General features: G+C 42.2%; 1 protein-coding gene across 2 annotated transcripts in view; it reads right to left on the reverse strand.

Moving 5' to 3' along the window:
- Nucleotides 1-2,396: 2,396 nt before the first annotated feature.
- LOC120977034 (complement C4-like) overlaps nt 2,397-17,543 on the reverse strand; it is a 57,883-nt gene continuing 42,736 nt past the window's right edge. The window contains exons 27-41 of one of the 2 annotated variants that reach the window (XM_040404758.1): nt 16,699-16,800; nt 16,438-16,606; nt 14,232-14,398; nt 12,597-12,749; nt 11,660-11,719; nt 11,142-11,232; nt 9,916-10,078; nt 9,371-9,461; nt 9,173-9,247; nt 8,657-8,759; nt 6,715-6,804; nt 6,010-6,096; nt 5,453-5,536; nt 3,874-4,003; nt 2,397-2,672 (exon numbers count right to left, since the gene is read on the reverse strand). In XM_040404758.1, the coding sequence (XP_040260692.1) occupies nt 2,531-2,672; nt 3,874-4,003; nt 5,453-5,536; nt 6,010-6,096; nt 6,715-6,804; nt 8,657-8,759; nt 9,173-9,247; nt 9,371-9,461; nt 9,916-10,078; nt 11,142-11,232; nt 11,660-11,719; nt 12,597-12,749; nt 14,232-14,398; nt 16,438-16,606; nt 16,699-16,800 (1,707 nt within the window). In that variant the 3' untranslated portion in view covers nt 2,397-2,530. Of the gene's footprint in view, nt 2,673-3,873; nt 4,004-5,452; nt 5,537-6,009; nt 6,097-6,714; nt 6,805-8,656; nt 8,760-9,172; nt 9,248-9,370; nt 9,462-9,915; nt 10,082-11,141; nt 11,233-11,659; nt 11,720-12,596; nt 12,750-14,231; nt 14,399-16,437; nt 16,607-16,698; nt 16,801-17,543 lie in introns of both variants that reach the window. The other variant, XM_040404757.1, reaches the window with a different exon arrangement.

Consider the following 17,543-nt stretch of genomic DNA (forward strand, 5'->3'; position numbering starts at 1 on the left):
GGCGGTTGTGCTGACCATTTTTTTTCTTTCAAAGATACTTTTACTGATTGGTGTAATTGTGCTTTTTAAGAACAAGAAAAATCAGATGATGATGATGACTTGGATCAACAACCATTGTCCCTGATATATTTTGCTTTAATAAAGATGGTCTAATCTTGAATAGCATAATATATGGAGTCTGAATTACAGTGCAGAGGTGGATCTTACGTGTGCCTAGAGAAGAAGGACACGTTGACACTTTGAGTTCAGGAACACACAGACAATTGCAGCACCCCAGTATATTAGGTATCTGCAAATGTTTTTTTTCCTATTGTTATGTACACCCAGCATGACCTGGAATGGTTGGCAGGGACAGGGTTAACCACCCTGTTCCTCTCTTCTTGGCAGGAGTGGGCTGGTGCAACTTCCTGTCTGGAGGGGAAGTCTAGTCTAGGAGTGAGTGAGGAGGGAGGAAAAAGTCCATCTGCTCCTTATCCTTAGGCCTCAGGATCCAGATTCAAAACAATTCCAGCTCCTCGGTCTCAATATCCACCAGCAATCACAGCTCTTTTATATTTAAAAGGAACACGACATAGTGCAATACCCACGGGTTATTGAAACACTACGTATATTTTGTTTTACTTACAAGATCGACACTTGTTCACATCACATATAAAATCTATTTTATATGGTGTTCAGACATGCATCACAGTGCCCATTTCTTTGGCCATATACATAGTATTTAAAAAGAAAACATTTTTAAAATTTGGAAGTTGATCTAACAGAAGTAACACAGAGACTTGCCACGTGTGACCAGAGATTAGAGGTTTTTTCAGTCGTGTCAATTGGAGAGGAGAGGAACGCCCCAGAAGAAGCAGACCGCGAAACCCGGGTCGGGCAAATTGATTTTATATGTGATGTGAACAAGTGTCGATCTTGTAAGTAAAATAAAATATGTAGTGTTTCAATAACCCGTGGGTATTGCACTATGTCGTGTTCCTTTTAAAGGATAAAAGAGCTGTGATTGCTGGTGGATATTGAGACCGAGTTGCTGGAATTGTTTTGAGATAAAATCGTCTTGTGGAAGTGTTGCTGTGTGTGAACTGTTCCTTACTGATGAAGTTCAAGCGCGGGCCCTAAATTGCAAACTCCTGTTGTTTGGGACTGCTGCTGATTGTGCCGCTTGGAAGACCACACAAAATATATTTTGTTTCTTTCTTCAGGATCCAGAGACTAACTGATCTCTGTGAAAATTACTGCTTCTGCAAAAGAAAGAAAAGAAGGAAGGAAGGTTGTGGTGTATGTATTTATGCTTTTACACTATTTGCTATCCACATGGTTAGCAAATAGTATAAAAAGGGCAAAAAATGACAAAAAGAGGGCCTTTCTGAGGGGTCAGCTGTAGCCTTTAAAAAGTATAAAGAACTAAATAAATTATGTAATGGGGTGGCCAAAGAAAGTAAGACCAATCCCAAAGGATTCTTCAAATACATACAGTACAGTAGATAATAATCTGCATGCAGCATATGTCCTAGGGGGAGTAAAACTGTGAGAGTCACTGGTTAAAAAAGGATCTGGGTGTATTAGTAGATCATAAACTAAATAACAGCATGCAATGCCAGTCGGCTGCCTCCAAGGCCAACAAACTTTTGTCTTGTATTAAAAGAGGTGTGGACTCGCAGGACAGGTATGTAATATTGCCACTGTACAACGCTTTGGTATGGCCTTATCTTGAATACAAAGTTCAGTTATGGGCACCGGTTCATAAAAAGGATGCCCTGGAGTTATAATAAGTACAAAGGAGAACAACTATACTCATAAAGGGCCTGGAAGATCTTAAGAACTGAAGAAAGAACTGAATTTGTTTTTATCTTGAAATAAGATGTCTAAGGGGTGGGGGTAAGGGGTGGGGGTGGCATGATTAACCTGTACAAATATATAAAGTAAAAAGAGAGAAAGAAAGAAACTGCATGGCCAAGCAAAGGAGTCAGCAAGGTAAACCTACGACTACAGCTAACCAGAATTTGCTGCTTGTAAGGAACTACCGTTAAGACACCCATCACACTTAACTACATCCTGGCCAGACGTCCCTCTATAGACCTGTATGCCGCAGTGGACATGACTACCATAATTGCCAGATTACAGTTGCTAGCTAGAGATGCTACTGAGCCAGACTTTAGCAAGATAGCATACCAAGAGTGCCATTTTCTGCCACAACATCAAGGGCACCTCAAAGTATCATCTGGTAGGAGCACCAACTACAGGGATTCCACTGCACGGCCTTAGGGAGCAACGGCTGAGGGAAACCACTGTAACACATCCTAAAGTAAGAACCACTACCACTCCCATGCTCTGCTCTACAAGAGCTCACTGCACAATCCTCGAGAAACTTGTATTTTAATTGACCACACAAGATGTTCACTTGATTGGTAGTTTATTGGAGAAATTGAAGTGTTAATGAGTAAAATACAAAATAGCATCTGCTGGACATCAATACTGATATTCTTCAGAAAAGCGATGATAATGATGGTCGCTCCATGCCACAATGTGGTCACACCATACAACCATTTTTCCGATAGTTATCCATAAAAGTCTTCACTTCATTGCATGCATTCCTGTAACGGGTAGCTTTACAAGTGTCGGGTCCTGCCACTTCCTCGATCCAGACGTTGCTTTTTAATAAGTATCTCATTCTGAAGGAGAAAAAAGTGATAACGAGAAGATGAGTCAAACACATGAATAGAAGGATGAGACAATCTCCAAAACAAGGGATAGAATGCTAAGGAAGTGGGAATCAACATTAGGAGGTTCAGGTGCCTCCTTTCTAAATTCCATCTTGTTTAAATTCCCAACCTATTGGAGAGTCTCAGATTTTATTATTAGAGTGAGGGATTAGTCCACATATTATGTTTGCATCTATTATCTTAGTGCATTATTTTCCATGATTTTATATAGCCATGCCCATCCGCATATTTACTATCATATTGTGCAGGATGTTTTGTATCTTTTTCGGTGATTTTTGATTAGTCTAGAAGGAGTGGCACCTTCAGGTGTGAATGCGCTTCTATCTTGGGAGTAGCATTCTTGTGCACTTTTGCCCCTCCTATCTAACAGGTGACCTTGATTAGGTGGCACAGATAGGTCTGCTCTGAATATAGATGCACAACTGCATAAGTAGGCGTAGAGTAGGACCTGCGTGACTGAGACCACCGTGGTGCTGGGTAGGCGGGCACAGATGTGTTTTGATCTCAGATTTTATCATTAGAGTGAGGGCTTAGTCCATATATAATGTATGCATCTATTATTTCAGTGCATTCATGTCCATGATTTTATAAATGTAGCCACGCACATCTGCATATTTACTATCATATCGTTCAGGATGTTTTGTATCTTTTTCCATGAATACATTTTAAATCCTACCTTGCAATGTTATTGGTTTAGGCAAGCGGGCAAAAAAACACGTCGTAGAATCTATTTGAAATTGAGCAAGACCACCCTAGAATGGGCTCTTGCTGTCCAGGGGCCCCAACAGCCATCTGGCTGTTCTCTATGTTACCTAAGACACAATCAGTGATTATAGAACCATCGGGATGACTATGAGGCCACCATAAGGGGCAGATTGGCCATAGATTTTTACAGGGAAGTTTCCTGGTGGGCTGATGCCCAAGGGGCCTCCTGAGCCCTCCTCACGGCCGGCTAGTGGAAGTTTTTGGGGAAGTATTTTGTGATGGACTGTGATATTTGGCTCTGTTGGGGTAGTATGGTAGTATGCCACAATATGGTATTGCTGGCCCTGCCTTCCATCAATTTGGACCCAATTACAAAACAGGGCCACTTTTAGTATTTTTTCCAAGGCCACTTTAGGTTCCCAGTCCGCCCCTGGCCAACACCCACCGTCCTTTCTCATCTTTGGTCTGTCCATCTTGCCCCATGATCAGGTACTCCTTGTTATCAAGTCGCATTTTGCAGGATGAGCGTTGGTAAAAGTATCTGGTGCTTCTTTCTGCGATGTCCTCATCTAAATCTGAAGGGTGGAAATCACAGGATCAGAAGACCAATGTTTCATGAGGTTCATAACTACCTGTTGTGTCCTAATGCTTTCCAATATACTGTACTTTGTGTTTCAATGAAAGAGGTTGCTTGGGGATTTAATTTTGTTGGGACCCAACTCCTGGCAGCACTGCTGATCCATGGCATGGATGAGTGAAGTGTTATCTTCGTAGAACTGTGATGGCCTTTCTGCACCTCCATCCCATTAAAAAAGAACCTGGCACCATATTAGAAACTGTGAGTGGTTTAAAGGGGCTAAATATCGCTAGTTTCCTGAGCGTGGCATTATTTATTTAATTGCCTGCGCCGCGTGTCTTTGAGATATGTCGCCCTAAACGTACAGTGCCCAATATGCAAATTTGGCAACCACTTTACTTCTCTGCAAGGGAAGGTTTATATTACCTTCTCTGATGTTGTCCACTCATTGAGGAGAGCATCAGAGCGGCCTGCTGCAGTGTAAGTTTACGAGACCAAACTGTATAATTAACTTCTGCATGGGCTTCAGGCTTCTCTGTGCAGCATCGGTGGCAAAGTCTAACTCAGGTCTGAGCGAGAAGATGTCTCGGTTGAAGTTAGTATACGGGGTGTTCTCACGAGATTTTCTGTATCTCGTGAAATCATGCTGCAGCAGGCTGCTCTGATGCTGACCGCAAGGATTGGTCTAGCAGAGCAGGAAGAAACCTTCATGTCTAACAACTTTATATTTGCATGTCGGGCGCCATACGTTTTGTGGGACATAGATCAAGAAAAGGAAGGAAGGAAGGGGTGCAGGCAGATAAAATATACAATTCCATGCTCAGGGAAGCAGCGCTATTCAGCCCATATGAACTGTGCACATTTCTTAATATAGTGACAGTTTCTCTTCACGTGAATGAGACTGAGTGGCAATTCCAAACACAGCCACTATACAATGTATGGCGCTGTACAATCAAATATTGATGACCTATCCTTTGGATCGACCATAAGTGTCGAAATCTTGGACAACTCCTTTAATCTTGGACAACTCCTTTAATCAATTTTTTCAAAATTTCCTCTTGCCGTCGGTGGAAAGAAACACTTGCTTATATACAAAGGCTGAAACCTTTCCTGACCACCTCCTGCTGACACAGAGCTGGATACAGTATATAAGGGCAAGCTGTGTCATCTGGACATGATCAGAATGCATTTTTTGGCCTCTGCGTGTGTGTTTACATTCAGTGACTGCAAGCAGATAGCTTGAAGACAGCCAGTGAGGAATGAAAGTTTGAAATATGTTGGAAAGCTACAGAACTATAATGATTCAACTGGAAACACTGGTGACATTATGTTCCTCATACGTTGCTTTGCTGCCCTTAAACGGTGCCCCCTAGGCAAGTGCCTATATTGCCAATATGGCAATAACATCAATGGTATAGAGCCCATTCATTGGCAGCCTTTGACTTACTTTTCTTTAGAACTTTCACGATATGAACTGTGTAGACAATAAATGCGTCCTCCTCCCTTGTGTCCCCCACACTCACATGGTATCCTGTATTTTGGAGTAAAGGTAACATGAAACGGTGGATTGTACTGATTTAATAACATACGTAGCCGTTGCGACCTGTGGCTGCCACTACAACTCCCAGCATGTCCTGACCCCTGTGGGTATAGGGTATTTGAAAATAGGTTTTCTAAGTAAGACAATTCCTTCTAAGAATTGTACTGAAAACAATTTTCAAATATAATATCATAGTAATTGCTAAGCGGAGTGAACAGAGGTGAATTTTTGGACTCGCTGCTGTAAATGGCACCCACTAATGTCTGGGAGGAGACTGATTTCCAGGCAGCCATGCAGGGTTTGGTCAGAGTCACCATCACGTTTTCCCTTAACCAACGTGAATACAGTAGACAATCGCTCACAGTGCAAGTCCATAATATAACGGCTCCAGACTGGCTCTTAGCTTCTACTTATAACCCTTCCAGGACTTTCCTTCCCGATTCACCCTCTGCCCCCAGTCTCACCAAATTCCACTCTTGGATGGTAACAGGCAAATTGTCGCCGAGCGTCTCCTTTCAATTCCAGATGGCGCTGCTTTCTGGGACATGAACCTGCGTAGTAATAAGAATGAATTAATAAATCTCCCACCATTCTGTTCAGAATTTTATCTGCAGAATATTCATATACCAGGGATCTTCTGAACCTCAGATTTTTCTTTGGAGGGGTCCAAAAATTTTTCATCCCTAAGAACCTTCCTAGAATTACAATATCTTAAAAATATTGCAGTTCTCACATTGGCCACTAGAGGAGTGACATTAGGCTGACAGTTCCTGTCTTATGGAGTGCACTTGGCAGCTTTGCTGTGTAGACTGGCACAGAATGAGCAGAGTCATCTCATTATTATTAGAGGGTAGGGAATTAATGACGACTGGTGGCTGAGATAAGGCAGGAGAGTAAAACTGTCTATACACATCAGACTGTGTATCCATCATTTCAAAACTAGCGCAAATGATCGTCCGCAATGGTCGATGGCAAACTTTAGCCTACCAAAATCTCATGGGCCACGTTGGAAAATTTAGGCCATGGTCAGCCAAAACTGCCTGTCTATGGCATGATTAACTCAATTCAGCTGACACGCTGTTGCTGTGCCCACAGACCAGGGAGACTGTTTTTTCATGGCTTTGTACACGATGTATTAATGGAGGACTGTACCGCCGCCATACACTTACCTTCTGCACACTGGCACACATCGCCAGAACAGAGCGTGCTCACCATGCTGGACTTATCCGGACCCCCGTAGAACACTCTGCACTTATTTTCTGCAGGAAGACAATGGCGGCACATAATGAACTTACATGGATGGTGCATGGAGGTAGACAACCGTCCATAGAGGTAAGTCATCACCCAATGGTTAATAAAGTCAATTCTAATTCACTTCCATTTAGAATGAATCCATATAAAAAGTTGTATATTAAATGAATTATTTTGTACTGATCCTTCAGAGCAAGAATTACTCAGATTTCCCTGCTGGTTAATTTTCTGCCCAGAGCTTTCCTACATTGTGGAAGCGTAACATGTACTCCAGGCACTAATCTGATGCATGGGAAGAATAACTGAGTTCTGCTTGCTGATTGTTTCCAGTATGTTTCCAGCCAACTGTAAATGCAGCTCTGGAGTATAATACAGGATGTAACTCAGAAGCAGTACAGGATAAGTAATGTAATGTATGTACACAGTGACTGTAGCAGCAGAATAGTGAGTGCAGCTCTGGAGTATAATACAGGATGTAACTCAGGATCAGTACAGGATAAGTAATGTATGTACACAGTGACTCCACCAGCAGAATAGTGAGTGCAGCTCTGGGGTATAATACAGGATGTAACTCAGGATCAGTACAGGATAAGTAATGTAATGTATGTACACAGTGACTGTAGCAGCAGAATAGTGAGTGCAGCTCTGGAGTATAATACAGGATGTAACTCAGGATCAGTACAGGATAAGTAATGTATGTACACAGTGACTCCACCAGCAGAATAGTGAGTGCAGCTCTGGAGTATAATACAGGATGTAACTCAGGATCAGTACAGGATAAGTAATGTAATGTATGTACACAGTGACTGCACCAGCAGAATAGTGAGTGCAGCTCTGAAGTATAATACAGGATGTAACTCAGGATCAGTACAGGATAAGTAATGTATGTACACAGTGACTGCACCAGCAGAATAGTGAGTGCAGCTCTGGTGTATAATACAGGATGTAACTCAGGATCAGTACAGGATAAGTAATGTAATGTATGTGCACAGTGACTGCACCAGCAGAATAGTGAGTGCAGCTCTGAAGTATAATACAGGATGTAACTCAGGATCAGTACAGGATAAGTAATGTAATGTATGTACACAGTGACTGTAGCAGCAGAATAGTGAGTGCAGCTCTGGAGTATAATACAGGATGTAACTCAGGATCAGTACAGGATAAGTAATGTATGTACACAGTGACTCCACCAGCAAAATAGTGAGTGCAGCTCTGGAGTATAATACAGGATGTAACTCAGGATCAGTACAGGATAAGTAATGTAATGTATGTACACAGTGAGACCACCAGCAGAATAGTGAGTGCAGCTCTGGAGTATAATACAGGATGTAACTCAGGATCAGTACAGGAAAAGTAATGTAATGTATGTACACAGTGACTCCACCAGCAGAATAGTGAGTGCAGCTCTGGAGTATAATACAAGATGTTACTCAGGATCAGTACAGGATAAGTAATGTATGTACACAGTGACTGCACCAGCAGAATAGTGAGTGCAGCTCTGGAGTATAATACAGGATGTAACTCAGGATCAGTACAGATAAGTAATGTAATGTATGTACACAGTGACTCCACCAGCAGAATAGTGAGTGCAGCTCTGGAGTATAATACAAGATGTTACTCAGGATCAGTACAGGATAAGTAATGTAATGTATATATACAGGGACTGCACCAGCAGAATAGTGAGTGCAGCTCTGGAGTATAATACAAGATGTAACTTAAGATCAGTACAGGATAAGTAATGTATCTACACAGGGACTGCACCGGCAGAATAGTGAGTGCAGCTCTGAAGTATAATACAGGAATATATGCTAGGAGATACGTGTCAGGTTTTCATTAAAAGCTTTGGATATAACATATTACCTGGCTCATAGAAATCATACAAGATGGCAGATGCCGGCTGCAGGGGAGAGATCTTCACTGATTGGACAGCCTCAAAGGTCACACATTCTCTGATTTGGGAGACCTTCAACAAGGAGAGACATTAAACTACAAGGAAATATTTGACCGGAAAGATGTTTGAAGAACACAAAGGTGGAAAACAGGGAAAAGAAATGTTGAAAGAAACATCATAGATAAATAGGGAATAGAGTTATATGTTCCCACTAATATACTGTGAATACCTAGTTCAGGGTCTTAGGGGGTGGAGCATGACACAGAGACTCTCTCTGGTGTTTTCCTTGTATAAAGCTCCGCCCCCTCAGAACCTGTACTAGGCCTAACACTGTGTATCAGTTTTATATGGACATGACTTTCCCCCCATTGACTAAGATTCATAAAATAGATTTTCCACAGGGCAGAACTGTTCCTTGCATTATTATTGATTATTCCTATGTCTACAGATACATTTTCTTTTTCCTTCTGGTTTGTTCTTCAGACCTTCTCGAAGTACATGATGAGTCTTCCAGCCTGGATCTCATAGTGACTGATGTAGTTCTCAAGACCGTCCTTCAGCTGTAAGGAACAGAAATACATTGACTATATACTGTGCCGATCAGACATTGATGGGCTGTCCTAAGGACAGGCTGTCAGTGTTATTGTCCAGGAGAACTCCTTCAAGAAGTCATCGTTATTCACCTTGTTCAGATCGTGAGTGCTGGGCTCAAATCCACTGAGCATAGTAATATCGACGATCGCCATTCCAGATGTAGGCGTCTGGGATTTTCTCCTGAAAATATAATTTTAGTATAAAGGTTAAAGAGGCCTTCCGTTAAAATACCCCCATTACTGGGTGACAATAAATATGGCCGTCTCTACAGTTCCCCAGTTAGGTTGTCACCCAACTTATCGATATAATTACATAATTAGATGGGGGATGAAAAGAGAGGGATTATGGGAAAGAAACCTGGGAACAACACAGACCACATGTGCATTGCAGAGCTGTGTACATGGAACCTGTATGCACACACATGAGGTTATTAGGGCTCCAAATTATGGAGGTGTCCTTCATCTACAGAGGCATATAGGGGTATAGTGTGGGCCACAGACCATGGGTGCCATATTACGACTCCAAACACAGAGGACTCTTGTGATTTCTGATGAGAGTCATGGATCAGAGCCATATAGCTTCTGTACAGTATATTTATCGTGTATGACAGCAGGAGACTTGTGGACTTTCTTACATGAGACACACTTCATACAAGACTTTGATCTCTTTTTCTTTGGGTCGGGAGACCTCTCTACGCGCTCTGCTCCTCAGGTCATGCCAGTCAATGTTCCTCCTGGGTTCATCAGACATGGCCTGTTCCTCAGCATCATAATCCTCGTCATAATCATTTTCTACATCTAGTGTTGAGACAAAGTGTAGAGGAACTCATAGGAGATAAGAAAAACATGGCTGCTTTATTACCAAAACGGTGCCCCTCTTGCTAATGGGCTGTGTGTGGTATTGAAGATCCAATCTGGAGATATCTGATTAGACAAGGTCCGGGATCTCCCTTATAGTGAATGAGAGCAGCTGAGTGAGCAGCCGTCTTTACACGGAGAGGGAGGACATGCCACTTCTCAGGATATGTTGCTTAACTCCACCTCAAGCAGTTTTGGTGGGTGTTCATGGTTGGGTCTTAAAGGGGCTGTCCTGCTATTAAAAACATTTCTAAAAAAATAAAAGATCAGAATGCTGTCAAATTGTCAAATAATGAAAATAAGTCATACTGATTGATCCCCAACATGTTCCACGGTCCCCCTCTGGTCTCTACTTCCTGCTCCATCTTGACACACAGGAAATGACTGCCCAGCCAATCACTGGAAGCAATAGTGACCCGCCTCAGAAAATAATCGGCTGAATAGTCACATTTCCATATTGAGAGGCATAGGGTCGTAGAGACTGGAGGGGGTTCAAAAAGTGTTGAAAAGGGATTGACGGGGGACTGCGGGGTTCAGTACGAGTTTTTTATTCATTTTTTTCAGCCATCTGACAATTGTTTTAGACATTTTTATTGGCCGGATTACTCCCAGGTTCTGTATAGTTGCCACGGAGTTGCAAAGTCCAAGATTTAGCAGGTCAGTCTTGAATTGAGCACTCTAATGTGTAAAAGTATTTGCAATGCCCGTCAATTGTATCGCCAATGAGGCCAGATGAGGCTATTGCCTCAGGTGGCGAGACCTAGAGACAAGTGGGTGCAGTGGCAGGGTTGTGGGAAATAAGCGCTTACATTGTTGAAGTGCTCATCTCTCTATATTCAACTGTATCTAGGGCTAGATGTGGGGGTGGGGTTCGGGCACCGTTTCAATTTTCAGCTCAGGCAGCAGAAAGGCTAGGTGCATCTCTGTTGGTACCCCTAGGTAACTGGGGCAAAGCTTTAGTACCAAATCAATAAATCGCGAGGTGCGACTATGAAGAACTCACCTTGATTAATATGGCTGAGCACTTTTACCTCCAGATCAAGCTGTGAGCAGGTCGTGTTCTCTACTTGGATGATGTTATACATCTTCAGAACCTGAGAGCAGATTAACAGATAGGTCATCAATACATATTGCCTGCACAACCCCTTTATAAAGGTGAAATGGAAGTGATGCATCATGGGAAATATATATCCATATTTTTTTATATTATTACATTTCTATCCTACAGATTTTAAGCCCGACCGTCCTTGGTCTTCTACAGGAGTTTATTAATGTAACGTTATGTAGCAACTCGATTTTTCTTACTTGCCCCATGAACAACAGCTCCAATTTTGTCCAACTGATTGACGTTGGGGTGAGGTTTTTGCAAACCATGCCCAAAAGTAGCTGTTTTGAGCATGTTCTCAGTTGCTCCCAGGAGTGGAACTCCAATTGTGGCATTTAAGATATTGGTAAATATGGTTATGGAGGGGAACCCATCTGGAGAACCCCTGTTTGATAATAGGTTTTTATCATACTTACTTTTAAGACGCCGGTTCCTTTCCCAGACACCTTCACCTTAAATTTATTTCCCATTGATCTCTACAAAACAAGGAAAAAACATTGTCTTATATCTTACCTAGGAATGTTGGACTCTCCTGGACCCTGTGGGTTGTAGAAGATTATAAAAACACTGCTGCTTTCTTCCAGAAATAGCGGCACTCTAGTCAATTGACTGAGTCTGGTATCGCAACTCAACCTGAATACTGCAGTAGTTGCAAATGAATAGGGTTGAGCTGCAATACCAGACACATCCTATAGAAAAGAGTAGCTCTGTTCCTTGGAAGAGAGCAGCCATTTTTTTCCAATCTCATAAAGCTCCCTTAAGTTAGTGTCATTTGAGGTGATGCATCATCAACATAGCTGTGCTTATGGTTTATGTATAGGTCCTTGACTTGGACCTATATAACCCTCTTGACTGGGAGCCATCAATCTCTTTACAAATCTACCAGTCTCTTGCCTGGGAACTATCACTCCCTTTACAAATCTACTAGTCTCTTGATGGGAATTACCATTACCATCTTCACTGGGAACTATAACTCTCTTGACCGGGAACTATAACCCTCTTGACTGGAACCTATCCCTCATTTAACTGGGACATATCATTCTCTTGATTGAGACATATCACTCATTTGACTGGCACTTTTCACTCTCTTGACTGGGGTCTATCACTTTCTTGACTGGGACCTATCACTCTCTTGACCAAAACTTACCTGGACCAGAACTACCACTCTTGTGACCAGGAACGATTATACTCTTTTAAATAGGAACTATCATTCTATTAACCAGGACCAACAGTATAACTCTCTTGACAGGGATTTATTACTATCTTGTCCAAGACCTGCCACTCTCTTTACCCAGAACTAACATTTTCATCCTTTCTTCCTCCTCCTGTAAACCAAACATCTTTAGATCTCACCAGCTCCTCCTGGATGCTCTCCTCATTCCGCAGTCTGAACTCCTGCTTCATAGATCTCACCAGTGAGTTGACTTCCACCAGTAATTCATTCCTTTCACTTGTGTGAGTCTTAATCCAATATTCGGAGAGAGCTTCCAGTGCCATCACCGTGTCCTGCAGATTAAGAAAAATGAGAGGTCTCTATAATGGTTAATGGGATCATCCCTCCTTTGGGAAACCCAGTGATCAGCCTTAATCTGTGTGGTAAACTGAGTGCTTGATTTCCCTGCAGCTCCCCCACAGGTCAATGAAGTATTACACAGCTCTCATTAAAAAGAATAAGTGGTCAATATAATGCATGGAAGTGACAGGCTTCTCTTTATATCTGTTCTTCACCCTGTCTAAATAGATGAGTGTCAGAATCAAGGACCTCTGTCCTCTATTAAAGAAATTATCCCTTGAAAAATATTTACCACCTAGGACCTACAGCTATCTCCAGAACAGGGTCCCCTGTCCTGCCTGGTTCCACTGGATGTTGTAGCTCTGAGACATTCTCTCTAATTGCTTGAAGGTGTGAATATGGCATCCATAGAAGAATACCTCCATAATATGGTGCCATAAGGAGTCACTATATGGACACACAAGGTGCCTAAGGTTCCATAGTACGGAACCATAGAGAGGCTGTGTCACCAAAATAGGTATCTGTTCAGGCTGGATGAGGCTTTAGCCACTCTACATAGACCAAGCCTTGACCCTGGTACATTCACATCCATGCAGGACTAAGTTCTCCACCAGTACAGTCCAAAATCAGAATGTTTTAGGCCAATACATAGGCAGATAGTAGGTACTGTAAATGGTGGCCAAAGCTTCCACCTATTCATCAGTGTTTGTCCTCACCAGAAGTCTGATTGGCCAGAGGAAGTATAACCTGCATTGTCGATTATTAGAACCTACTGCATTTTCTGCACGTTAGGTTAGATAACTTTGATTATCGCACTGCGTGTATTGCATTTAGGTCCTAATTTGTAATATTTGTTCTGGGCATTGGATTTATCTGGGCAACACTGATAGGGCTGGTCACTTTAACAGGGTCAGAGGAATCCTGAGTGCCATCTGTAACGCATGAACACAGGTGGTGGGAGGTGGAGTTATATGGGAGGAAGTACTGATACTATCTAAGTGGCTAGTTGAGGCCAAAACAATGACCTGTACCTGGAATGAAAGTCAGTTAAAGGTCTGTCCTGAGACTGATGCAGGGTCAGAAATAACCATTAGACAAGGGATGATAATAACAGGGAGCAGCCATGGATCCATACCAGGCCCCAGTTGTGACAGCGGAGAACCTGATGCAGTAGGAAACTGTTCAGAACTAGTGGTGAGTGCTGTTTAGAGAGGCTGCAAGGCAATATTGAATCTCTACCAAACTGCCAATAGCCTGAATTTGCAAGGACTGTCTCTAATTTTCATAGACAATCCTTACATGTTCTGTAAGTACTGTAAGCCCTGCCAATATTTGTGCAGCTGGGTTCCTGGGGTTAGGAGAGGCAAGGCTTACATGCCCTTAATTTACCAACTATGTCTAAGTCTTGTTGTGACTTTTCCTGATGGGATCTGCATCACTGCCTTCTACTACTGCCTCGTTAAACATAGACTAACCTGGGTAGATTTAAATCCCCCGCCATAATTTTCCTGCTCTGACAGCCAGACGTACATCTTCTTGGCGCTACGTATATCGTTTTGGAGCAGAGTTGTAAGTAACGCATACGATGTGGCCTCAACAGCAAGTGCTGTCCCCGGTGGTCCAAAATACATAGTGTTCTTATCTATGAATGAAAATATTGGACAAAAATCACAATCAAGAGACCTTCAGGGTATAGTCCTAGATATACATTTTTGTAATACCAGACTTGTTCAGTGTAGACAGGATGGCCATAGAGCTCAAAATACAAAGACAATCAGCCCCCTTATAAAAGGCAATTGACACTTTTAGGACTATGCTGGATGTAGGTTGAACCGGCAGCTCCGTCATAAAATTTTCTCCCTTGGATGCCCAACCAACAGTATGGGAAGTTTACAGAAGAAACTATTGTAATTGCAAAATCATCAAATTCATACAGTTTCCAAATAACAGGCATTGTAATAACTCTCTTTTTCATGAAAATTAATGTTAGAGTGTCACACGTCAAGCTGTGCTTCCGTTACATTCTACATAAAATATATGTGTTTGTGTGCTGTGATGAAAGTATCTCTATCTGCCTCTAGCACAGCAGGAAATCCCAGCACACTTTCAAATGCCAATAATTAGCTGCATAGAAAAGAGACAGGAGGCAGCGCCTCATGTGTGGTGTTGCTTGCACAGTATATATAATAAGGTTACTGTAGTACGCTTACCAAAGTTTGTTGTGAAAAAGTAACAACTATGAAGGCTTCGCTGGTATAGGTCCAGACCAGCACACGGGGATGCTTGGCTGCAGCCTGGGTTCCTGCCTGCACCTCTATAGCTGATGTCCCACCCAACCAATTAGCTTCTTTTTAAAAACATACAGTACAGACCAAAAGTTTGGACACACCTTCTCCTTCAAAGAGTTTTCTTTATTTTCATGACTATGAAGGCATCAAAACTATGAATTAACACATGTGGAATTATATACATAACAAACAAGTGTGAAACAACAGAAAATATGTCATATTCTAGGTTCTTCAAAGTAGCCACCTTTTGCTTTGATTACATTCTCTTGGCATTCTCTTGATGAGCTTCAAGAGGTAGTCCCCTAAAATGGTCTTCCAACAGTCTTGAAGGAGTTCCCAGAGATGCTTAGCACTTGTTGGCCCTTTTGCCTTCACTCTGTGGTCCAGCTCACCCCAAACAATCTCGATTGGGTTCAGGTCCGGTGACTGTGGAGGCCAGGTCATCTGGCGCAGCACCCCATCACTCTCCTTCATGGTCAAATAGCCCTTACTTTCAAAGTTTTCCCAATTTTTCGGCTGACTGACTGACCTTCATTTCTTAAAGTAATGATGGCCACTCGTTTTTCTTTACTTAGCTGCTTTTTTCTTGCCATAATACAAATTCTAACAGTCCATTCAGTAGGACTATCAGCTGTGTATCCACCTGACTTCTCCTCAACGCCACTGATGGTCCCAACCCCATTTATAAGGCAAGAAATCCCACTTATTAAACCTGACAGGGCACACCTGTGAAGTAAAAACCATTTCAGGGGATATGATAGAAACTTTTAAATACATAAAGGGAATCAACTCGGTAAAGGAAGAGAGCATATTTAAAAGAAGAAAAACTACCACAAGAGGACACAGTTTTAAATTAGAGGGGCAAAGGTTTAACAGTAATATAAGGAAGTATTACTTTACTGAGAGAGTAGTGGATGCATGGAATAGCCTTCCTGCAGAAGTGGTAGCTGCAAATACAGTGAAGGGGTTTAAGCATGCATGGGATAGGCATAAGGCCATCCTTCATATAAGATAGGGCCAGGGGCTATCCATAGTATTCAGTATATTGGGCAGACTAGATGGGCCGAATGGTTCTTATCTGCCGACACATTCTATGTTTCTATGTTTCTATGTTACCTCTTGAAGCTCATCAAGAGAATGCCAAGAGTGTGCAAAGCAGTAATCAAAGCAAAAGGTGGCTACTTTGAAGAACCTAGAATATGACATATTTTCAGTTGTTTCACACTTGTTTGTTATGTATATAATTCCACATGTGTTAATTCATAGTTTTGATGCCTTCAGTGTGAATCTACAATTTTCATAGTCATGAAAATAAAGAAAACTCTTTGAATGAGAAGGTGTGTCCAAACTTTTGGTCTGTACTGTATATGTAAGAGATGAGTGTGCTACTTACTACGGTCTTCCTGGGCAGTGAACATGAGTTTGCTATATGCCATGTCCTTCAAAACCGAGTCACTAGATGCAAGATTGAGGGCATAGGCAGCGATAGCCAAGGGGAATGGCTCTTTGACATTCTCCAGTGTAGAGCGGAGGAAGTCTATGGCTTTACTGATGCTGCTTTTCTGTAAATGATGGCAGAAGAAATGATTTAGTTCGCATGTTATATGTCTACATGTAAATGTCCCTACAAGTGACGTGATGAAAGCTAACATACCACTTTGACATCATCTTCAGGCATAGAATCCTTGGCATGATGGAGAGCCACCAAGACATATGCCGTAAGAGACACATCTGCAGTCTTTCCCGCAACACCACCCTATGTAGACAGAGTAATGTTTTGAGATCCACGGCATGAAGCATGCCCAACAAGAAGAGTCTAGAGAGTTAACATTTTACTATATTTGAAAATTACGGTCTGAATTATATGATCACTATAGCTGACTATTTCCTTCCTCCATACAGTAATGAAGGGAAACAGTTTTTCTAACCTGGTATCTGATCTGACCAGATGAAGAGGAGTGTGAATTTCTAGACTTCATGCCAATTAGCTATCCTCCAGAAGGAAGAAAACTATATTGTATCAGGCAAATCAGAGACTTTTTGAAAAGGATGACACCATATGTAGACAGTTATTTCGGGGTTCTTGCCCCCCCATCAGCACAGATCTGGGTACCCCGGTTTGTATTCATTTTGTAATTTATCTTTATTTGGATTGGATTTAAAGGGAACCCCTTAAGAAGAAGTTACACCCCACCAACCTGGTGTGCAGGACTGTGACAGGTTGATAATAATGTCCGTCTATATTCTTGCTGATGCAGCATGTTCAACAGAATATCCTGAGAGGTATCATGGGGGTGGATCCGCTCCTTCGAAGAGTCATTCTTGCCAGGTCCTCTCCTGGCTTGACTGACATTCCACAGGCTGAGAACATCACCATACACCTCATCTGGCGCACACGTAATGCCCAGATAACGCCAGGGCCAGAACACCTCACTTCATGTGCCAGATGCCGCTGGAGGTGGCTTGTGATGACATACCCAGTCTGTGGCCATGGCTTGG

The sequence above is a fragment of the Bufo bufo genome, chromosome 8 (assembly GCF_905171765.1).
Source record: "Bufo bufo chromosome 8, aBufBuf1.1, whole genome shotgun sequence".
Classification (NCBI taxonomy): domain Eukaryota; kingdom Metazoa; phylum Chordata; class Amphibia; order Anura; family Bufonidae; genus Bufo; species Bufo bufo.